Raw genomic sequence first — 24813 nt, 5'->3', positions numbered from 1 at the left:
ATACACAGCCTGCGTGGCTCAGTCATTTAAGCATCTGCCCTCAGCTCAGGTCATGATCTCGGGGTCCAGGGATGGAGCCCCATGTTGGGTTTGCTTCTCCCTCTGTTCCTTCTCCCTATTCATGCTGTCACTCTCTCTCTCTGTCTATTCTCTCTCAAATAAATAAATAAAATCTTTAAAAATAAATAAATATGTAACAAGATACCCAGTCAAATATAAAGACCACCCATTCAAAATACAGAATACATGATTCTTCCTTCACTTTGAAAGTTTATATACCGTTTTGTTTCCTCCTTGAATTCAGGTAGAAATAGGAATAGAAATTCCACCTGCTCCACAACTTTATCGTAATTTTCTTCCAGAAAGACATTTACTTAAAAAAAATGAAAGGCATTCACTGATTATTCTGTCACCTGTTTTTTTCATATTTGTTCGTGTATGTTTGTTACACAGACCTTATATAGATACACATACATATGTTAAAATATTTCATGGGGCTTGTTATCAATACTATTTATAGTATTGATTAGTACACGGATGATCAGAACAGTATAATTAAATACAAAATAAAATATATCAGAGGAGAGGCTCTTGATGAGATGGATGACAGAGAGGTTCCTGGGGAGACCTGGTGTAAGGACTCTCTGGCTGTCCCTTTGTGTGGTATATGGATGTTTCCACTCCAGAGAGATGTAGGGTGTGGGAAAAAAGACCGTGCAGGGCAGTCATCTTACCCACAGATAATTTTTAGGATAGATTATACAGGGACTTGAGAATTCGGAATTTTAATTGTTTGAAAATATTCCACGCTTGTCACCCCTTGAAGAAACTTAATATGCCCAGGGGTGCCCAGCTTCAGGCTGAGAGCCATGGGCTTTCCCTGCTCACTCAGATCTAAATCCAGTCTCCCTGCCAAGGTCAGATCCCCTGTCATTACTGTCCTTACCTCTGTGTCCCTTCCGTGTGACCCGAACCTCCCCCACCCCTACAGCTTCCTTTCAAGCCATAGAATCTCCTAGAATGCAATTGTGTCTTTTGCCTCTTTATGGTCTTCCCAGGATCTGTGTGGACTGAGTCTCCCAGAGGAGTTCAGATAGAGCACTTTGGTTTTGATACTTTAGAGTATATAGTATGTCATATTCTAGATCTTTCTTTCCTGGAGTCAACATACTTCTCCATGTTAGCTGCACCTTCACAGGTAGCATTTCCGGATGTGGCTTTTTCTGTAGACCCATGGCGGTGTGTGTACCTCAGTGTGAGATTGTTGGCATCACCAGTCAGGAAACCCTGGTAACCAGGACTCTGCTTCAGGGCTTCCTCCTCAAAGCCCAGGTGCTGAGCCATGTAAAAGAGGCACAGTCCCCAGTGAGACAGAATGAGTATCAATTCTTAAGGGGCTTCCATGCCCAGGGGAAGTTCTTGAATCTTCTGTAACCAGAGAGGCCTGCTATCCACATGGACATTGTGCCACCATGAACGTGTGCTTGTGGTTTGGCCAGTTAAGATAATGCCAGAGGAGCAGTTTCTATAGGGATCATTTTCCAATGCTTTGCTAAATTCCTTCTGTGCTTTCTGGGCATTCTTAGAGCATGGAAAGCCCAATTCTCTCACAAAATCATTTGTTAGCATGTACCAAAACTTAATTTTACTCATTGATAAGGGAACCAGCAAAAAGATAAATGGTCTGGCTCCAAGTATATTTGAGTAACTAGAATTTATAAAGTCATTTGGAAAAGAAATATAGAAATCAGATGCTAAATTAAGCTGAGTCTCCAGAGGACAAAAAAAAAAAAAATGATACCTTATCTGGAGTTAACATTTAACTGAGGGCAATGAAAATCATAATAAGTTATCAATTTCTGCAAGCTAGCCTCTAATTTTATAGAACTATAGAAACTTTTCATCTTTATCGGTTGTTAATTATTGGATAATAATAATAAAAAAAAATTTTATTGGAAATCAGTTGCTTCAGACTTGCTGTGACTGTTTCCTCCAGAGCGGCAATGCTTCTCATGCAGTCTTAAGCCAATGTTTAGTGTTTGAGTTTCAGCGTTGTTTCCTCAGGGGAGTGGAGACATATATATTTTCTGCTTTAAAAGGCATTTTCTTTCTTGACTTGAACAGCTGATCCTGTAAATTTGAACTTCATATTCATCTGTTTCAGTATAGAAACAACGGTAAGTTCTTTTAATATGATACATAAATTGCCAAAAGCAAATTTTTGAAAGAGTGGTACTCCAGAGGGTTTTATTAGGTTTCCAAAATTATTAGTTTGAGAACACACTGGCAAAGAAGTAAATAGATAATAAGAATCATAATCATACCTAAGCTTTTTTGGTGCTCCCTATGAGCCCAGCACAGTGTTACATAACCACCACCACAACTGCATAAAATAGGATCTGTTATCCTTGTTTCGAAGATGAAGCAATGAGAACCAGGGATTAGAAGTACGTTGTCCTAGTTTTATTTGCATACTGGTGCAGATTTGTATCTTAAGGCAGGTGTTTCTAGTGACTAAAATTTAAAACCCGGTAACTCAAGAAGAACAATTAGTAGATTAACACTTTGGGTCACCAGGTTGCCTGATAATTAATTATAGAGAAAGCTGGACGCATTCTTAAAAATCCATTTATCTCAGTGCTATCTACTTTAAGTTTTCAGAGTCATCTAGGATAATGTCATCTATAGGGATATATGTTTTCTTTTTTCTTTGGTTTATTTGTCTAGATAAACTGGCCTATCCTATTTGGAAAGACATTTAGATAAAACATACTGAATTGTACCAGTCACTAGCATGTGTAGGTATTCAACTAATATGGGCCTATAAAAAATAAGTAAAATATAATAAAATGAAACTCCAAAAGCTGAAATTGTCCTGTACTTGTTAAATTTAACTAATTTTGATAGAAAAAAATATGGCATCTGCTGCCTTTGTTTCACTTACCATACGTACACTGACAACTTCCAAGTGTAAATGTGTGGCCAACTGGTACTTCTCTCCAAAGGTCTCTTAGACAGCTTTCCCCACCTCACCCCTTGCACACACAGACACACACTCCTGAGCACATGAACACTTTATGGACACATATACATGCACACATACAAGCATGTGCTATACACATAAGACACTTAAAAACACATGCATATGTGGCCTATGACCCATTTATAATTAATTTTTTGTATTATGTGATATGTAGATTGAGTTTCTTTGTTCTTCCTTTCCTTCTTTTTCCTTTTTTTTTTTTTTTTTGGCATATTGGTGTCCATTTTTTCAGCACCACTTGTTGAAAAGTTGGTATTTTTTGCACTGGATTATTTGTACACCCTTGTGAAAAAGGTGTTCTCTATTTTCCATTCCATTGATCTTTGTGTCTAACCTTTGTCTAATACCTACTATCTTCATCAGTGTAGGTTTATAATGCATTTTAAATTAGGTAGTGTGGATCCTCAAACATTGTCTTCTTTTTCAAAATTGTTTTGGCCATTATAGGTCATTTATCTTTCCACTTAAATTTTAGAAAGAGCTTGCCTGTGTCTACAAAGAATCCTGCTGGAAAGTTGATTGGGATTATAGATATAGATCAATTTATAGATCAATATGAGAATGATCGACATCTTTTTTTTTAAAGATTTTATTTATTTATTTGGCAGACAGAGATCACAAGTAGGCAGAGAGGCAGGCAGAGAGAGAGGAGGAAGCAGGCTCCCCGCGGAGCCAAGGGCTCGATGTGAGGCTCGATCCCAGGACCCGGGGATCATGACCCAAGCCGAAGGCAGAGGCTTTAACCCACTGAGCCCCCCAGGCGCCCAAGAATGACTGACATCTTAACAGTACTATATCTTACAACCCATGCAAACAGTACATCTTGCCATTTATTTAGGTTATCTTTGGTCTCTTTTGTATGAATTTTTGTAAACTTAGAGTTTTTTTCTGAAATAAGTCCTTGCTCTGTTGTCCTCCGAGGTTGTACACATCCTGTTCTATCTTTTTGAGTCTGTCCACACTGTCCCCACCCAACACCCACACAAAGACCAGCCCTCTGCCTCTTAACCTACTAAATTCCTAGGCCTACAGTGGTTTTCTGATGAGAGATCACTTCCTCAGAGTCACTCTCTTTCTCTCCTCCTCTCCAGTGTAGAGCAACTTCCTTGCCCATGAGCTTCTGCCGTCTTGTGTCTCTAATAGCAGATGTGTGATGTAACTGCTTCTTTAATATTATTAGGCCACTAAACTCAATATTCTTCAAAGGCAGAGACCATATCTGATTTGGGGTTGTATCTTTGGCACCTAATATAGAGCAACGGCTCAGTTAACAGCAGTTGATTAGACAAATGGGAAAATAAAGGTGCCTGGGTAGCTCAATCAGTTGAGTATCCAGCTCTTGGTTTCAGCTCAGGTCATGATCTCAGGGTTGTGAGATCAAGCCCCAAGTCAGGTTCTGCACTTAGGGTGGGGGGTGGGGATGCAGCTTGAGATTCTCTCTCTCCCTCTGCCCCTTTCCTCCCCCTGCAAATAAATGTTTTTTAAAAAAGAAAAGGAGAAATAAAGGAATAATGGGAAAAGAAAAAAGGGTGAAGATAAACTAGTACTCATTGTGGCTCTGCTCTGTGTCTATCACTATGACAGGGCAAAGACAGATGATAGCTAGAGGGATGGATGGATGGATGGATGGATGGATGGTTGGACGGACTGATAAATAGATTTTTCTTTAAGTTCTGTTAAGCCTTTTTAAAAAAGATTTTACTTATTTATTTGGTACAGAGAGACACAGCGAGAGAGGGAACACAAGCAGGGGAAGTCCAAGAGGCAGAAGCAGGCTTCCCACTTCCCAGGACCCTAGGATCATGACCTCAGTTGAAGGCAGATGCTTAATAACTGAGACATCCAGGTGTCCCATGTTTTGTTAAGCCTCATAAAATTCTGAGAAAGATGTGGCATCTTCCCCATGTACAGATGAGGATGGAGATTTGAAAAGGTTTAGTGACTTCCCAAATACCATACTTGTAGAGAATGACAGAGGCAAAATTCAAAACTGCCTCTACCTTTCTCCAAGGTTTATTCCCTACACACCATCTCCTTTTCTTCTCAAACTTTATACATATATACTTTAGCACAGTCCCTTGTCCTATCTTGCTTATCTTAATCAATAGCTTCAGTGGAACATGATGTTTAAAATACAGTATATTACATGAGCACAAGGGCAAAGAGCTTAGAAGACCAGAAAGTCAAAGTGAAAACCCCACTCCACTCCCTCCCACAGCCCCACACTGCTGAAAGGCCGTTACAGTCAACAGGTGTACCTCCTTCAGACATTTGTCTACATGAGAATTTTTCTCCCTTTAGCACTTGTAAATTACACTATAATACGTGGATATTCTCATGTGTCTTATAGAAATTTCCATTTTAACAACCATATGAGAGATTATTTTAACACCAAATGAGAGATAGGAGAGAAGTGGAAGATCCAGTTGAGGGGAGGGGTTGGTATCAGTCCTAGAAATGGCCCATGTGACTTCCATGTCAAATTGCATTGACCAGAACTTAGTCACATGGCCACACACACCTGCGTGAGGTCACGTTCTAGATGTGTCATACTTGATTCAGCCAACCTCCTACAGACAAACGATTGTTTTTTTTATACTTCTAGCCGTGCTGCAAGGAGCATCCTTATACATGTTCCTTGATGTACGTGAGCAAGGTTGACTTTAAGGAATATAATGGGAGACAGGATTGTAGAGTTAGAGGGTATGCACATTAAAAAAATTTAGACACTGAGGAAAAAAATGTCCTCAATTGACCTCATTGCTAACCCCATATATTCCCCCCCATAGTAATATAAAAAAGAGCCCAACTCATCTCATGAGGAGTCATGTTTTCAAACTTAAATTTTCAGGCAGCCTTATGGGTAAAGGAGTCTTTTTTAAAATTTTTATTTACTTATTTTTTTTATTTATTTCTGAAAACACATTTTTTTAAAGATTTTGGTTTTTTTTAGTTTAATTTTATTTTTTCCATGTTCCAGGATTCATTGTTTATGCCCCATACTCAATGCTCCATATGCAATACCTGCCCTCCTTATTACCTACCACCAGGATCAGCTAACCCCCAGCCCCTCTCCACTCGAAAGGAGTTTTATGGGAAAGGCACTTTTATGGGTAAAATGTGGGTAGGCATGGCTCATGGTTATCTTATACTTCTATTTGTATTTCCCTTATTAACTAAGGCTGATTATCTTTTCACATGCTGATTGGTCACTTGGGTTTCCTTTAAGTTGCACATTCATGTAATTTGCTGCTTTTTTATTGTTCCATGTGTCTTTAATCACTTGGGAATGTCATCCTCTATTTTAAATGCAAACCCCCTATTCATTATTCATTTTTTTCAAAATCTCCTGTTCTGCTATATAACGTTGACATTTTTATGGTATTTTCGGTCAATTCAGAAGTTTGTTTATTGATTCTGTTTTAGCTATTATTAGTTTTAACAATTTTTTCTTTATGGGCTTTTTTGCCTTAGGAAGCCTTCCTGTATTAGTCAGGGCAGGCTAAATGCTACATCAAACATTGCCCCAAATCCCAGTGCATTGAAATAATATAGCCTTATTTCTCTCCACATGAGCTAACTGTGTGTAGCATGGAGAGCCCAGATTCACATTCCCATGCAGGAACTTCATCACCTGCCAGGGTCTCAGACTCTGCAAGGAATCCTCTCTAGGGAGGTTGCAAATGAGAGATAGGAGAGAAGTGGAAGATCCAGTTGAGGGGAGGGATTGGTATCAGTCCTAGAAATGGCCCACGTGACTTCCATGTCAAATTGCATTGACCAGAACTTAGTCACATGGCCACACACACCTGCGTGAGGACCAGGAAGTGTAATCTGAGGAAGAGGAATGGGATGTGGTCAGCCTCAAGCAGGTCCTCCAGTGCTCTTCCCTACCTCAAGGTCATAAGCATATTCACGTCCATTTTTCTCTCATGCGTTTATCATTTTATTTCTTACCTGTATGTATTTAACTCATGTGGAATCTGTTGGTAAAGGGAGGATGGAGTTTCCAAATGTACTGCCTACTTATTTTATAGTATTGTCCTCTCCCCCGGATTTCCAGAAATGTGAGGAATTCCCCCTGTTTATCATTCTGTCAGATAGCCACGCTGTCAGCCTCATATGATGGGCAAGTTAACTAGCAGGGGCTTCCCTGAAAGTTATCTCTTCTTCCACTCAATAGAGAGTCTGGAGTCAGTGCTAGCCTTGGGGTGGCTGTTTGGTGATGTCAGGGCAGAACCTTTTTTTTTTTCTTTTTTTTAAGATTCTAGTTTTAAGTAATCTGTACACCCAACATGAGACTCGAATTTGCAGCCCCGAGGTCTACAGTCTCGTGCTCCACTGACTGAACCAACCAGGCACCCCTCAAGTTCTCTTTACATTTCCCTCATGATCACAGACTGGCACCGCTTCCCTTTTGCATCCCTTTCAAGGTGAGAATAGGGAATTCTCTGCATACCCCTTTTTGTTAGAAAAGCAAAATAGTCACTTAAGTGGCCTAGCAGATTTCTTTTTTGAAATTTTGGGGCTTGTAGAGAGGGAAGAAATTATCAGGACACTTTCAGCTGCAAGAAAAGTTGGTGAAGCAGAAATCAGAATTGCCTTGATTGGCTTAGACCAATCGTGTCTTATTAGATGGGGCTGAGTACACTGCAGCCAGGAACAAAAGCAAGTAGCTGTGAACTAATAAGGAGAATGGGTATTAGATGGAAAATTGCGAGCGCCTGCCACCTTCATATATCAAGTTCTCTTCCTGTCTCCCTCTTTTCCTTCCCCTCCCTTCCTCTCTCCCCGTCTCCTTCCTCCTCCTCCTCGTTCTTTCTCTCTCTCTCATGCACACATGCACACATGCACGCATAGGGACGTGTCTCTGCATTGCTTGCCCTCCTCCATTGGTCTATGTGAGTCTGTCTGCCCCCGGGCCCCTCTACTCTAATCCCAGTGCTTTTATGTTTGATATGAGGTAAGGCAAACTTCTGCATCCACTTTGGTCTTTCTCAAAATTGTCTTCAAACTCGTTACTTAGTCTTCTAAATTTTAGAAGCTGTTAACTTTCAGGGCTCCTAGATGGCTCAGTGGGTTAAAGCCTCTGCTTTTGGCTCATGTTGTGATCCCAGGGACCTGGGATCGAGCCCTGCATTGGGCTCTCTGCTCAACGGGGAGCCTGCTTCCTTCTCTCTCTGCCTGCCTCTCTGCCTACTTGTGATCTCTTTCTCTGTCAAATAAATAAAATATTGTTTTTAAAAAGTTGTTAACTTTCATAAAACTTCTGTTGGGATTGCACGGAATTTATTATAAATATGAGATTTGGCGTCTTAAAAGTATAGCCTTCCCACCCATTTATTTTTCTTCAATAAAAATTGTATGCTACAAACAAAAATAAAAACAAAAGAAGCTTATCTCATTTTGTTCTGTTATTCCTAGTTAATTATAGGAATTTCTTTTTGGTGTTGGCTAATATAAAGTGACCTTCTAATTTTTTTTCAGTGCTTAGGTGGCTAATGTTGGTATGTAGGTGGCAGTATCGTAGCCAATGAGGTTTATCTGAGGTGCGATTATTGCTAATTGATTTTTGTATGTTCATCTTGTTCCAGCCATTTAAAATGTTTGTATCTATTCTAATATTTAGTCATGCTTCTAAACTTTTCATTATTAGGTAGGATAATTCTTATAAGTTGGGGATCAATTCTTTTCTTCCAGTTTTACTGAGAAGTAATTGACACACATCACAGTATCAGTTCAAGGCACACAGCATAATGGTGTGATTTATATATATTGTGAAATGATTGCCACAGTAGGTTCAGCTAACTTCCATCTTCTCCTATAGATGCAATAAAGGGAAAAAGTTTTCTTGTGATGAGAACTCTTAAGATTTACTCTCTGAACATCTTTCCTGTGTATCATGCAGCAGGGTTCACTATAGTCCTCTCGTTGTACATTACATCCCTAGGACTTATTTACCTTATAACTGGAAGTTTGTACCTTCGTGACCACTTTCCAGGAGTCATCTCTAGCCCCTGTGGTCAGATAGGGCTGGAAGATGGTCTCCACAACTCCCCAGAGCTGGGGCTATGATTTGGCTGCTTGCGTGGGTGTACGCAGGCCAAACCATAGGGCTGGCACAATTCCTCCTTTGAGGACCCAAATCAGGCAGATCTACACCCAGCTGAGTTCCCTGGTCAGTGTGTTTCCTACACACACACACACACACACACACACACACTTAGTTATGCAGATGAACAAAACCACTGGTTAGGATTACTGCTTGGGGCACTGCAGGTATGAACTCAGTCTGACAGGATGGTCTTGTCTTTTTATGTCTTTTATGTTTGGATATGTTTGTTAATTATTGCAAGCCCCTTCCCCTTCTCTGTCATAGTCAGAGTCCCCTGTAATTCCCATGGTGCAATATCAGAATAAGAGCTCCAGCCAAGTTACCCCAATTGCTGGGGGCAGTTGGGTGTCCCCCCTGGGTTCTCTTTTCCCTCTGGTGGAAGCAGAGGATAAGGGGAGACTTCTGTGGGGGAGAGGCAATGTGGTTAACGTGTAGCCATGTTACTTCCCCTTCTTAGGTACTTTGTCTTGCTCTCTGTGCTGCAAGGGGGACTGCTTCAGCCTCACTCCCCTAGGATTCTTTCAGTGGTGTCTTTTCCTGAACAGTTCTTAGTTGTTTGTCTTGTGACAGGGGAGTAAACTCAGAATAACCTGTGTTACCTTCTTAGCGTTGTCACTCTCCAGGATCAATAATCCTTTAATAACCCCTGGTTTGTTTTGAGTTGACATAATGAATGAATGTGGACTTTTCAGCATCTTTTGAGTTAATCATTTGATTTTTCTCCTAGAATTTGTTAATATTAACATATTGACACTAGAATTATGTTTGGCTGTTAGTAAAAGAGAAGAAATAATAGGGGTTTAGTAAGTGGGGAATTTACCTCTCTTGTGTGACTCAGGAATGAGGCATTCCAGGGATGGCTGTGGCAGCTCCTGAAATTCCCAAGGACTATTCTCTTTCCATCTGAATCTCTTTTATCCTTAATCTCCATTATCCAAGACCCTGGGTGGTGCTGCAGCTCTAGATCCCTTTCTTTGTCTTATTTTTATGTCTTTTTCTACAGTTTGGATTCATTTCCTAATCTTTTCTTTTAAATTTTACATATATGTTAATAAATGACAATAGCCTATGATTTTTTCTGTTACTTCTTTTCTAATTCTGACATCTGAATTATTCCACCTTCATGTAACAACTAGGAATATGTTTAGCTACAAGTAACCAAGTACTTGATTTACTTGGCTTGAACAAATAAGTGTTTATATGAGAAAAATAATCAGAAGTCCAGAGGGGTAGTCTAGGTCTGATACAAATGTTCACTGATGCCACGAAGGATAAGCTTTCTATCATCTTTGCATGTTGGGTCTTGTCCTCTGACTTTCTTCCTCAGAGTCCCAAGATGATGGGTATACTTGTAGATATTATTTCCTTGCTTAGGAAAGGCAAAGTAAGAAAGGACTGTTGTTGGGGTGAGCCTATCCCTTTCTATCAGTGCAATTGACTTCCATTTCCATCACATGGACCTGAATCATTTATTATGGCTGCATCGAGACTGATGAATCCCAGGTCAGGGGGGAAAGATTAGCAGTGACTGGCTTTGGCCCATTTTGATTCATCCCCTGCTGGTTGGAATTCAGTCTTCTCGGAAAATCTACTGCTACCTGATTAAAGCAGTAGAGGAATGGGTATAGGGTATAGGGTGGGCAACATCTAGGAAAATGAGTGAGCAACTTTCCATTTCTTTATGTGCCTTTGATCCATTTTTCACTCTGTTACCAAATTTTTGTGTCTTTGTTTTCCCAAAGCTCATGTGATTTTCTCTCTAGAAACTCCCAGTGGCTTCCCACTGGCCTCATGTTACAGTCTAGCTATTTATCCTGTTAGCCCACAGGGTCTGAATCTAACCTTCACCTCTAGTCTCTGTGCCCACTGTCTCTCCTACTCTTTTTACCACTGGCCTCTGGACATGCCGGACATGCTTCTTGGTCTCTGTCCATGGTGCTCATCCTGCTTGAAGTGTCTTTTCAGTCTTCCTAAATCCTTCTAAAAAACTCATCTTCCCTTTGGTCCTCTTCATTTTGTTGGTCAGAAAGATCTGTTCCTCTCTAGTATTCTAATGGTTTTCCACACAAACAATAATATAGTATTTATCCCAATCTGAGTTGAATTACAATTATTTTCATGTCTACCCATCAAAATGCAATAGGAACTTAGATTTTAATCATTTTAAGTTTCATTTTATTCATTCACTCAGTAGATTTATTTATCATCTGGTATAAGACATCTAAATATGAAGACAAATAAAAGATGAACTCTGCCCTCCAGAAGAGAGAAAAGGAGGCAAACAGGCAGAGGTAGCAACCCAGGACCTAGATGCAATATTCAAAGTGTTCCCCTCCTGTCATGACAAAGAGAGAGGTGCAGGGGAGAGTCTGACCCTTTAGACTAGGCTCTTTTAACTTGATATGAAACACGTTTTTTTTTTTTTTTCCCCAGAAGAAGAGCTAAATAAAATGATGAAATAAATAGTAGAAATATAAACCTGATTATGACTAGTGAATTGTTCAGATCTTTTTAAACCCTTGTTGATGGCACATTGGTCTGGTTCAGACTCATATTTTCTTCTAGTGTGACAGCTAGATTTGTGGGCCTGGAGAATAAAAACATAAATCCTTCAAAGCAAAGCAGTCTTGTAAGAATTCCAGTGCTGGAGGCTTGGAATTGTGCAGGGAAGCTTTGCTGCAGCTTTGCAAGGATGAGATAATGCCTCTGACATCCAACTTCCCTTGGAACGTGATCATCCTGGGGTGGAGGCACAGGACACAGTGGCAATGATGTAGCTGTTCTCTACAACTCACAAGAAGTGTCTGTCTCATGACCTTAAAATTGAACTTCCGTGTTCAAATACTATAGTCAATATTCGTGGTTATGGTTCCTTGTGCATTCTTTAAGAATTGCTTAGTCTTTAATATGAGTTCAAGGTAGACGTGTCATGGAAAGAATAGTCTGTAATGGGGATCATGAGCCTTGAGCATGAGGACAGTTGTACAGCTGCTTTCATATTAAAAACCCTGAAGAATTAGATAGTTCACTGATTATTATTTCAAAGATTTTTTTGTTTATTTTAGAGAGAGAGGTGGGGGTGGGTCAGGGAGAGGAGAATCTTAAGCAGACTCCACACTAAGCACAGAGCCTGATGCAGGGCTCAATCCCAGGACACAGATCATGACCTGGGCTGAAACCAAGAGTCCATCATTTGGCAGACTACACTACCCAAGCACCCCGTATTATTTCAATGCTTACAAGAGAAAAACCTCAGTAGATCCTATACTTGCTACTATTCCCCAAAATAAAAATTTTAAGAGAGACTTTTCTTCCATCTTTCCATACTGTGAGAAAATCATTAACAGGTGTAATTGACTGTCACCTAAGGAAATGTGTCCCTTCTGATCATGCATCTGTGCACATAGTGTATTTCAAAAGTACCAGATATTTTGATTTGACAACATTTGAGGACGCCTATATACCGTTGTAACGGGAAGGTGAATGGTGACGTGTGGATCAAAGTGGATCTGTGTGGGAATCATAAGTGTGCCACTGGGCTCTCTGGTTTTCAGTAAAAGGATTAAAAAGTTTTATGGCTCATGGAGTTATTGTCTGTATTGTAGTTAACTCACCCATATAACATTTAGTACAGTTGTCATCGAGGGCACCCAGCAAGTTGTAGTTACTTTTCTCATTTAGACATAGATAGGATTTAAACCCATGGGAGAATGGCTTTCCTTGTCCAACTCTGTTCAAATAAGTTTGAAATCCAAGACAAAATGGATAGAACTGTAGAAAAATAGAATCTAACAAAATTGAATCCTACTGAGGTAGAAAGTCTCAACAGAGTTATTCCCATAGGAAAACAATAGAGAAAGTTGTAAAGGAGTTTACCCCAAAAGAAGCCTCAAGAACATATTGATTCACAGGGAACATTAGCTAAACCTTCAAAAATCAAATGACCCCAAGCTACTTAGCTTTTTGTGAGAGAGTTAAGAAGGAAAATAAACTTCTAATTTTGTTATATATATATAACACTAACTGTAAAATTAGACAAAGATTGCATGTAAAAATAAAAACCATGTATCAAGCTAATATATTAATATCTATGTAGGAATTTTATTTTATCTTATTTTTTGAGAAAGAGAGAGCACAAATGTGGGGGAGGGGCAGAGGGAGAGAGAGAGAGAGAATTTAAGTAGGCTTCTTGCCCAGTGTGGAGCCCAACATGGGAGTCGGTGTCATGACCCTGAGATCATTACCTGAGCCAAAATCAAGAGTCAGACATTTAACTGACTGAGCCACCCAGGTGCCCCATCAGTGTAGGAATTTTAAATAAAAATTAGCAAACTAAATCAAAAGCCACATAAAAAATAAATACCAATGAATGATTAAAGAAGTTTTATTCCAGAAATATAAGTATGGTTCAATATTTAAGTCCGTTAATAGAATTTATCATATTAATAGATCTTAACAAAAAAGTCATGTGAAAGTCAACATCCGTTCATCATAAGACCACTCATTAAGGTATATGGATACTTTCTAAACATATGTATGGGTATGTGAGCATATGTATGTAGTTCAAAAGCCAGCACTTATCATCTTAGTCCATGTAGAAATACCAAAATTATTCCCCCTAAATTTAGGAGCAAAACAAAGATTCCACTGCTTCTACTAATATTTATTATTATACTGAATTAGTCAACTCAACCAGGCAAGAGAAAATGAGAGTTGAAAATTAAGAAGGTAACACAATCTCTACTTGCATTTGATATGCTTGTGTATCTGGAAAAACTATGGAAAATTTTCTATAAAATTTAGGAATTTGGAAAGATAGCAGAATACTAACTTAACACCCACGACAATAACTTTATTACTATGATAACCAGTTAACACACATAATGGGAAAAAAAGATACCTTTTGTGAATACCTAGGCATATATCTAACAGAAAAATCAGAAATAGACCTAATCGTGTATGCAAACATGGTGTATAATAAGGGAGGCATCTGAAATCAGTGGGGCTTACTCACTGATGGATGGGCTTTTCCGTAAGTGGTGTTGGAATGGTCGGATAGACATAGAGAAAATGATAAAATTGGATCCATTCCTCACTTGATACACCAGGACCAATTCCAACTGCATCGGAATTTTAAATATAAAAAATAAAACCCTTCAATTCGTGGAAGAAAATGAGTGAATTCTCTATAATCTGGCAATGAGAAAAAAATTTAAATTAAGACCCAAAATCCAGAAGCAGTAAGGAAAAGAGACAAAGCTATATATAAACTGTTTTTAATAGACTTGATCAAGCTTTTTCAACAAACTTAAGGAAAAAGAAGATGGAGGCAAAAACCTATAAATTAAAAAAAGACTTATCAACCAGTTACGATGCATGGACCTTATTTGAATCCTGGTTCAAACAAACTGAACAATTAAAAATAAGTGTACGTGTAGCATTTGAGATCATTGGAAATTTGAACACTGTCTAGGTAGTAATGACATTCAGGAAGGACTGTTAATTTGGGGTGTGATAGTGGTACTGTGGTTATGTTTGAAGGAGACTTTTCAGAGATACTAGCCATCAGGTAGCAAACTCTGGATGTGTGCCCATGATTGCCCACCATTTGGAGCCTGAGGCAAAGGAAGAGTTAGTCATACTGATCCTACCTTCATTTAAAATGCTGATATTTTGTTCATCAAGAATATTTTGGGAGGGGTGCCTGGGTGGCTCAGTCGTTAAATGTCTGCCTTCGGCTCAGGTCCTGATCCCAGGGTCCTGGGATCAAGCCCCACGTTGGGCTCCCTGAACGGCAGGAAGCCTGCTGCCCCCTCGCGCGCTCCCCCTGCTTGTGTTCCCTCTCTAGCTGTGTCTCTCTGTGTCAAATAAATAAATAAAATCTTAAAAAAAAAAGAATATTTTTCCACTAACTTTGATTTTTTTTTTCATGTGGTACCGAACCGTTATTCATCTTGATTTCTGAGATTTTTGTCGCTCCTTTAGTTTTGCTCCTGACAGGGGCCTCACCCTTGTCACCTAGTCCTGATCCTGCTGGGTGCCAGGTACTGTGAAGCCTGGAGAACAGAAAGGAGAAGGAAATTGGATTCAAGTGCTCAGACAGCAGGCCCTCTGTTGGGATAAACGGACATAACATACAATGATATACAAGGCATTGACTAGCTTGTTTGCGACTCTGGAGGTGGAGAATGACCGTCAGGCACTCATTCTTCCCCCGATCTTCCTCTATCTGTCCCCTGAGGTCAGACCGCCAGCTTCTGCTTCCATTTCCAGTCTAGACCCATCCATCCCGCCTTGCCACCTTCCAGTTTCTGGTTATAACATCTGCAGACAAATAAAATAGAGATGCGCTTTATTTAGGCTCCGCTGAAAGAAAGTTAACGAGAAATGGATCCCAATGCAATTTTAGTCTTATCCCGCTGCATCTCTTCCCTAAAATTATGTTCTCTCTGGTTAGACCAATTCCTCCACCCGACAATGGCCCAAATCTGGCAGTCTCTAAGGCCTGCACCTGTTTCTGCATCTCTCTCTCTGCCTGCTGGAAAGCTCCTGGGAAAGCCCAAGGAGCTCATGGCGCCCAGCATCTGAGTCTTACACACTCATGAGAATAGCAACTAAACAGAGGGACAACCCAGTGATGCTCCTTGCTTGAATGATAGACGAATGCAGCCACCTTGGATACTGGAAAGAAGGTGGTATTGAAGTCACGAACACCCATACAGCATGAACACCCCGTGATTCCAAGGCAGGGCACTGGAGGCAGGCCTCGAGCTGAGGTCTGAGAGCAGTAGCCCTAAGTGTGAGGAGGCAGGGACCCTGCAGGAACCTGTGCAACAGGATTAGTGTGGCCAGAAAGGACAACTCCGAGTGGGGAATGGAGACTGTGAGCAAGACTGGGAAGGAAGGCAGAGCCTCAGCAGGAGCTGGGCATCCAGTCCTGGACCAGCAGCCAGAACTGTCCTGGAGGGGTGTCAGCGAAGGGTGTGGGGGGAGGTGGAACAGGAAGTTTGTTGAAACAAGACCTGAGTTCTGAAAACTGGCCAATTCTGTGTTTCAGCTGAAGAAGGAAGGGAATGAATTTTTTTTTAGGGAAATGGGAAGCAGAAGTCAACAGAAGCGGAGAAGACAATTATAAAGGGGGGAAAAAAGGCCACCATGTCCGTTCTGATGCTGTATCATTATTTTTAACCTCTTTCCAAAATGCCTATTAGCAAGCTAAATTCACATCTCTGAGAGCAGTAGCTCTGGGACCTCAGCACACAGCAGAACCCCTGAAGGACATGTAAAACCGGTTAGCAGGGCCTCCCCATAGAGATTCTGATTCAGCAGGTCTGGGGTGGGGCCTGGGATTGGGCATTGCTAGCAAGTTCCCGGAGGAAGCTGCTGCTGGCCTGAGAAACATGCTTTGAAAATCACTGTTTCAGAGGCCCTGGCTCTGACCCCCCCGGTAACAAGAGGATGAACTTAAATATCTGTACATCCCGTAAATGTTTACAGAACACTTTCACAGACATGTAATTCACTTAATGGCCCATAAACCCTGCCTTGCCTGAGAGAGATCGGTCATCAGCCCAGTCAAGGTTGGCACTTAGGATGTGGCCAAGCTAAGGAGGGTTCTTCCTTGCCCAGCCTCTTGGCGGGGAGGGAACAAAGTCATATACTCCTGCCCATACTTAATTAAACTAACTTAACAAAACTAAGTATTTTATATAAATGCGTGGAGTGCTTTCTAGGAAGGTGGATGGTTCTTTGCTTCATTTGGTTATTTTAACCTATAGGAGCTTGTAAACTTGACATTAACCTTCCTATTTCATAGAGAACAAAAGTCTAATGTGTAACAAAATGTATGGATAGTGCATTCTGGCAATATTTCAGTTTTGGAAGTATTGCCCAAAGTGTGGCATAGAACAGCCCCCTTCAGAATTGCCTCAGGTGATTCCCCAAGGGGATGAGCCCTTCCACCAGCCCTCCACATATGACATGCGTTCTGGTGTGTGTACATGTGCACATGTGCATGCACTCACGCCACAGCCCAGTACAGAAACACAGAGGCAGAGAGCCACGGAGATCTGCAGTTTAGGAAGACCGGTGGCAATGGCTTTTGTCTCCTCTAGTCTGTGGGTAAGTAGCATGACAGCTTACACTGTCACAGGAATTAAGGGGACACCGCTGGGACAGAGCATGGCTGGGGGTTGGACAGGGGTGAGGCACACAGCCTTGTCCCAGGAAAGCAGAACTCTGATGGAGCCACAGGAAGAACATTCTCAGTGAGAGCCAGCCAAGAGAACACACTTGGGAGTGTGTAGGAAGCTCTCCACGGAGGGTGACCTCAGGGAGTCCAGCGCCTGGGAGGGAGGGAGCTAGGTGCTGAAAGAGGAGCAGGCCAGCCCAGACTGCTGTGGGACACCAAGATGGGCATGGGAAGGGCTTCTGTGTTCTCAAGATCATGGTCTGCCCCGCCTTGCTCCCTGAAGGGAAGGTGAAGAAGGGTCATGGACCACTCTTGAAGCTAGAGGTAGAGAACAACATGGGGAGACCCGGCCTATCCCAGCAGTGCCCCCCAGAGAGCTCTCCCCTTCTCCAGACCTCTGTAACCTCACAAGTAAGGAGGAGTAGTAAGAATACCTATTCACTACAGAGGATGTTCAGCGAAATGGTTTTCAGGAAAATGCCTTGCCAGGGATTTGGTATTTGGGATCGTGTAGTGACTCCTCTCATTCTCAGACAGTCACCACTGTCCTGGTGGTCTGTGACCAGCACCAAGGCTGCATCCCTCCCTCAAGCCACACAGGTGGCCCCAGGAAGATAACAGGCCACTGGCCATACCCCACGTACCCTGTTAAGAGCCATCTCTCAAGCGCTTAGGGAGCATTGCTCTCCTCCAATGTGCTCCTTACCCACCGCATAAACCAGGGAGACACGCCACCCCCAGTGAGTCTGGGTCAAAGGGCTGCTTGCGAGCCAAAAGTGGCAGACACACACGCAGGTAAAACTAACAGAGAGCAAGGGTTTTCTCAGTGTCATTTGTCATCACTTGTCACATAGCAAATGGAAACCTCTGCTCCACTCTCTTTTTTGAGACATCCAAACCCTGGGATGTTATAACATAAAGGGTCCTTACTCACCTAGTCAAAGCACTGTATTATGCAGGGAGGGGACTGAGCACGGGTCTGAGGTGAGGCCATCCAGGCGGTGGTGATGGGGACACTTTGGCACCAAGAGATTGATTCCAGGACTCAGATGTACTGCTTCTCTGAAGGCAAAGTCACAACAAAAACAGCTTGACACACCGCTCTTCCCAGGGTGAGACCCTCAGAGGAGTTCTGTCCAAGGGCCAAGATGAACAAGCATAAGCCAGATGGTGGAGCCAGGACACGGCCCCCCCGGAACCTCACATCAATAGTACCATGCCATGTGTGTGCATTGGTTCATGAAAGTTGAGCGGTCCAGTGGTACGCTTGAAGAGGTGGCAGGGAAAGTGGGGTAAGTGTGGCCAAGGTGGCCAGGAGCCTATAGTCCCATGACCCATCCTCCCTGTCACCACACTGCATGACTATGAGGCCTTGGATGCAGTGGAGGTATTAGGTTTAAAAAAGAAGTCTTTGAGGGGATAGGCAGAGTAACTTCTTGCCATGCAAATGTTTATATTTGAATGTGACCCCAAAAATTGTATTTTAAACCCATTCTTTGATCTCTACATGGAGGACAAGGTACAGAGGAGGAGGTGTGGACACAATCCTGGACTTTAATGCTGGTGAAAGCTTGACATGGTCACAGCATGGTGACCTCTATAAGTGGAAAAGTGATTTAGACTGAGTTACTCCCAATACCAAAATGTGGAAACAACACAGACATCCAGCTACAGATGAATGGATAAACAGAATGTGGTACATCCATGCAATGGATATTACTCAGCCTTGTTGTGGACTGCATCCGGGGGTCCCCCCAGAATTCGTATGTTGAGGCCCTACCCCTCAATGTGGAATAGTAGGAGCTGGGGTCTTCAGGAGGTAATTGTGTCTAGATGAGATCATGTGGATAGAGCCCCCATGATGGGATCAGTGTCCTTATGAGAAGGAGAAAGAGACTAGAGCTCATTCTCTCAGTCATGTGAGGACAAGCAACAAGGCAGCAAGCTACAAGCCAGGAGTGGGCCCTTACCAGACACCAGCTCTGCCCACACCCTGATCTCGGACTTCTCAGCCTCCAGATGGTGAGAAATCATTTTCTGTGGTTTAAGCTGCCTGGTCTGTGGTATTATGTTACAACAGCACACAAGGACCAAGTCAAGCCTTAAAAAGGAAGGAAATTCTGATACCTGTTACAACACAGATGAACCTTGAAGTCATTATGCTTGAGCAGAACAAACCAGTCATGAAAGGACAACATATGATTTGCTTATACAACACACCTAGAATGGCCAGATTCAGAAACAAGGTTGATGGTGGTGGCCAGGTTCTGGGGTTGGGGACAAAAATGAATGTGAGTGTTTAATGGGGACAGAGCTTTGGTTGGGGAAGGTGAAACAGTTCTGGAAATAATGGTGGGGACATTTGCACAGCAATGTAAATGTCAATGCCACTGACATGTACACTTCAGAAAGGTTAAAATGGTAAATTCCATGTTATGTGTATGTTTTCACAATGAAAAAAATAACTAAGATTCAATGTATTCATATGGTGATTGTAGTAAGGTTTTAAACAGCTCTGTAGGGGCTCCTGGGTGGCTCAGTGTGTTAAAGCCTCTGCCTTTGGCTTCGGTCATGATCCCAGGGTCCTGGGATTGAGCCCCATATCGGGCTCTCTGCTCAGCAGGGAGCCTGCTTCCCCCTCTCTCTCTGCCTGCCTCTCTGCCTACTTGTGCTCTCTGTCTGTCAAATAGATAAATAAGATCTTTAAAAGAAAAAAAAAAACAGCTCTGTAGGCGCAGCTGGGTGGCTCAGACTGTTCAGTGTCTGACTCTTGATCTCTGTCATGATCTCAGGGTGGTGAGATCGAGCCTCACACCGGGCTCTGTGCTCATCTAGGAGTCTGCTCGAGATTCCCTGTCCTTCTCTCTCTGCCTCTCGCCCCCGTGCTCTTGCTCTCTGTCTCTTTCTCTCTCTAAAATAAATATTTTTAAAAAATAAAAAAAATACAAAATAAATTAAATAGCTCTGTATTGTTAACAGGATACTCATTGAAATATAGATACTTGCTAAAACAAGGAACGCTGGGGACCCCTCTCCCTTGCAGAAACCAACCATATGGTTGTGTGGGCCCATGCGGATGGTGGGCCAGTCAGATATGGGGGTGGGCCCATGCTGATGGTGGGCCAGTCAGCAGGTGCCCGTAGGGCTCAGGAGAGCAGTGGCACACCACAAACAGTTGGCCTCAAATGCAGCCTCATGTGACAAGAAGCAGAGCCTTCAAGCCTTCAGCTTCTGCCTGCAAATAAGGAGAATAACATGCTCTTATTCTCTGATTTGTCCCCCAGGTGGAAGAGTGATAAGAGAAGAACCTTCCCAGTCGAGGCTCTGGTCCGCGGGGAGAAGGAAGAAGGCAATCTCCTAATTGGTATCATATACATCAGGTCCAATAATTTTCTTACTTTCTAGCAACACCAACCAAAAATTCCACCCAAGTAAGAGCCACGTGCAAGATGGCATAAAAAACAGTGAACAGCTCTGAGGTCGCACACCTCCCTGCCTGACCCCCCATCCCCATGGTCTGGAACCTTAGATAGACTTATTTCCGCCAGGCTTACAAATGCAGAGAGGGGCTCTGAGAGCTTAGACCGCATGTCCCAGCTCGTCAGAGTGGCGGGTCAGAGTAGGCCAGCGAGCCTGACTCTGAAGTAGGAGCACCTGTCAGAGAATCTGTCCCCCAAGCAGAGCATGGGAGTGGTTACCTGGGAAGAAGGAACAGGGGCATTCATCAGTAGCATGGGACTTAAGCCCACAACAAGTAAAATTAATTACATGCTTAATGAGATGCTTACTTTATACAGGTATAACATTTTCCATGGGCTTTCAGATCCGGATAAAATCTGCAGTGGGCTCAGCAAACTTCCCCTTATGGTCCAGCTCATTCATGTTTTTACTTCAGTGGGCCTTGTGGTCTCTGTTTTAATTGCTCACCTTAGCCGTGTGCCAAAGCAACCAGAGACAACATGTAAATGAGTCAATGTGACTATGTTCCACTACCACTTTATGTACAAACACAGATGGTAGCTCCCACTTGACCCACGGGCCATCGTTTGCCCAGCCCTTACGTATGCAGATCTAGGGAGGCATTTCCATTTTGTCAGCCCTGACCAAGTATCCACTGGTGACCCAGCACTGGTTCCCAGGTATGAGCTTCCCAGGCCAGGTGCGGGCTGCTTTCCTCCAGCAAAATTGGCAGGTGCATTCTGTGGTCAAGCTACAGGATGCCTCTTGTATCTTTCTAACCAGGACTTGTTCTACCTGGGAAATCTCACATCTTTTTGAATTTTGTTGGATTGTGTCTGTGACTATGATGATCCTTGGAGAGATGACAGACAGAGACTTCTGTCGACTCTGGATTGTGTGGACTCTTTCCTAAGAGCCAAGTGGGGGGTGAGAACCGAGGGAGAGGGTTGGCTCACTGATAAAGCCATAATTGGGATGTAGTCGGCAACGCAATTACATTGTGGAAGTGTTGTGTGCTTCGTTAACTTGGAAGAATATTGGAAATCTAGTAACCCCAAATTAATCAATGTGTACAAAGGTGTTTGATTTTTTAAAAACAATCTAGTCTGTCTTCTTCTTAAAAATTTTCTTATTTAAATTCAATTTAATTAACATATTCTATATTATTAGTCAGAGGTAGGAACCAGGGATTCATCAGTTGTATGTAACACCCATTGTTCATTGCATCAAAGGCCTTTCTTCATGCCCATCACCCAGTTACCCCAGCCCCCCACCCACAACCTCTCCAGCAGCCCTCAGTTTGTTTTCTATAGTTTAGAGTTTCTCATGGTTTACCTCCTCTCTGATTTCATCTTATTTTATTTTTCCCTCCCATCCCCTATATTCATCTGTCTTGTTTCTTAAATTCCACATATGAGTGAAATCACATGGTGTTTGTCTTTGTGTGATTGCTTTATTTCACTTAGCATAATAGTTCCATCCACATCATTGCAAATGGTAAGATTTCATCCTTTTTGATGGCTGAGTAATATTCCATTGTATATCTACACCACATCTTCTTTCTCCATTCGTCTGTCAAGGGACATCTGGGCTCTTTCCACAGTTTAGCTGTTGTGAACATCTCTGCTATACACTTTGGGGTGCAGATGCCCCTTTGAATCACTATGTTTATATCCTTTGGGTAAATGTCTAGTACTGCAATTGCTAGTCTGTCTTCAGTCCACTGTCATTGGAATGGACAAAATGTAGGGTTGGAAGCGCTGGAACTGGTAATGCCCCCTGGGCTCCCATGGAGCTCCCAGATGGGTGATACTTGGGTTTGATTTTTATTCAGTGTCTTACCTGCAGAATGGGGCGTTTGTCCCACATGGGCAGAAATGGTTTTGGCTCTCCATTCTCTGCATGTGTGGTCACTTGCGGGCACTTTTGCCTCCTACATCCCTGCTTACAGCCCTGTGGCTTCTCTGTCCTTTCTTGCAGATGGATGGTTTCTAGCCTGCTTGCAAACCCCACCTCGGCTGAGTGTTGGGCAGCCCGTCTACATGATCCTATGACTCTTGATATGGACGCAGTCCTGTCAGACTTTGTTCGGTCCACGGGGGCAGAACCTGGTCTGGCCAGAGACCTGCTGGAAGGTAAGCTGGCCTGGTCTTCCTCCCGCCATTCTCCTGGGTGTAACGACCTTCTAACCAGTGGGGGAAAAAAAGATAAGAAGGCTTTTGTTACCTGACAGTGGTACTGGGCTCATAAAGAGAAAAAAAAAAGTTGATGAAATTTTTGTTAATCTTGGCTTTATTTTGAGTATGGAATCGATTATTCAGCTCTGTACAGTCAAAGTGCAGTAGGCATTATTGGCTTGGCTTTCCATTAAAGTTTAAAGATAGTCAAAATTTATCAGAAATTACTTTTTTAAAGGAATTATATAGCAGCAGAAATAGTAGAACATTGAAGAGAACACTTTTGTTGGAGACCTGAACATTTCTTATCTCTATCGTGACTGAGACAAAAATACTTCAGGCCAAAGTTTTTGGTGAAGAAAAACCACATTGTAGCCAGTAAAAAGATGATAATAATTCATACGCAAGAAGGCCGAATTCCTCCTTAAACCTTAAGTGTAGATATCATTTGTTCCATGGGAAATGTGCAGTTTCTGTCTCAGGCTCCAAAATGGATTTACTTTGTGTATTTTTAAAATCTCTTTGTGTGCCTGTGTGTGGTGCAGTAGAGATAAGAGGTGGGAAGAGCCTGTCGTAACTTCTCCGAACAGACAAACGTAAGAGAGCTTTTGAATGATTTCTCTTGGCTTCCGATGTATAAACTGCTGTTTATGGAATTAGCTAATTCTTGGTTAAATATCCTAAGTCACAATTATCCCTTAATTCACTTAGGGGGCAATATGGGTTAGTACACGTTTGTATGTGTGGGTTAGTACATGTTTGTATGAAAGATGGAAGTAACTGCTGAAATCCCATTGAAAATTAAGAACCACCTCTTCGAGGGTACTGAGAAAATGCCAGTAGGGCGGTAGCCAGTGTCATTTTTAACTTTCCCTGAAGCTCCCAGAATTTCAAAGAAACTCAGGGTGCAGAATAAAAATGGGTAGCAAATGTTTGTGGTGTACATAAATCAAAGTGCGATTCCCCCCCCGCCGATCGTCGATACCCTCCCTGAGAGTCCCGCTGCTCTTCCTCCCTGAAGTGAGCAGCTGTGCAGAGAGACAGGGACAAATCCAGACCCAGCCACTTACACGCTCTGCCACACAGGGCAGACTGTTTTCTTCCCTTAATCTCAATTTTTCCAGTATATTGAGCCTAACCGTAACCCATCTTCCAGGATGATTGTGCGCATTGGAAGCTGTGATGTCAAATGCTTGCTAGGGTGACTCGCGGTCACCCCAGGCTGCAAAAGCAGTCAGTGTCGACCCCGATTGTCACTTCAGTCCTTGTAACTGATGCTGACGTTGCTCCGAATGTCTGGATAGCCTTCAGCAGGAAACCAGAGTTGCCAGCTCTTTTCTTCCTTAATTTTATTTTTTAAATGAAAATACCAAAAAAACTGACCTTTCGGGGTACAGTTCTAAAAATGATGCATAGGTCTATGTTATTACTATCACTCTAAGACACAGAACCACCTCGTCCCCCACACCCCTGCCATCTGCCCTCCTTCTGTGTTGGGTCGTCCCGTCTCCCACCCTGTCTGCTGGCAGCCGCTTTCTGTCTCCCGTCACATTCGCTCTCTTTCAAGACTGCCATCTAAATGGAGTCATACAGAACCTAACCTTTTGAGACTGGCTTCTGTTCACTCAGCATCATTATTTTGAGATTCGCCCAAATCGTGCCTGTCCACAGTTTGTTCCTCTCTATTGCTAAGTGCAACCCGTCCTCAAGATGGACGACAGCTGGGTTCTCCAGTTACCTGTGCAAAGGCGTTTCAGTGGCTGCTAGTTTGGGGTAGGTACGACTAGAGCTGCTCTTAAATGTGTATTGGACAACGGGGGTTTCTGTG

The 24813-nt window shown here is 42.4% G+C and overlaps 1 protein-coding gene and 1 pseudogene across 1 annotated transcript in view; both read left to right on the top strand.

The window, feature by feature from the left end:
• OTUD7A (OTU deubiquitinase 7A) overlaps nucleotides 1–24813 on the top strand; it is a 358018-nt gene that overhangs the window by 182350 nt on the left and 150855 nt on the right. The window contains exons 3-4 of the mRNA XM_047738332.1: nucleotides 20634–20729; nucleotides 22789–22943. Coding sequence (XP_047594288.1) covers nucleotides 22793–22943 — 151 coding nt within the window. The 5' untranslated portion in view covers nucleotides 20634–20729; nucleotides 22789–22792. The remainder of the gene's footprint in view (nucleotides 1–20633; nucleotides 20730–22788; nucleotides 22944–24813) is intronic.
• LOC125105735 (uncharacterized) lies at nucleotides 8547–8667 on the top strand (annotated as a pseudogene).

This window comes from Lutra lutra, chromosome 7 (genome assembly GCF_902655055.1).
Source record: "Lutra lutra chromosome 7, mLutLut1.2, whole genome shotgun sequence".
Classification (NCBI taxonomy): Eukaryota; Metazoa; Chordata; class Mammalia; order Carnivora; family Mustelidae; genus Lutra; species Lutra lutra.
Note: the sequence above shows the minus strand (reverse complement) of the source record. Positions and strands in the feature narration are given on the sequence as shown.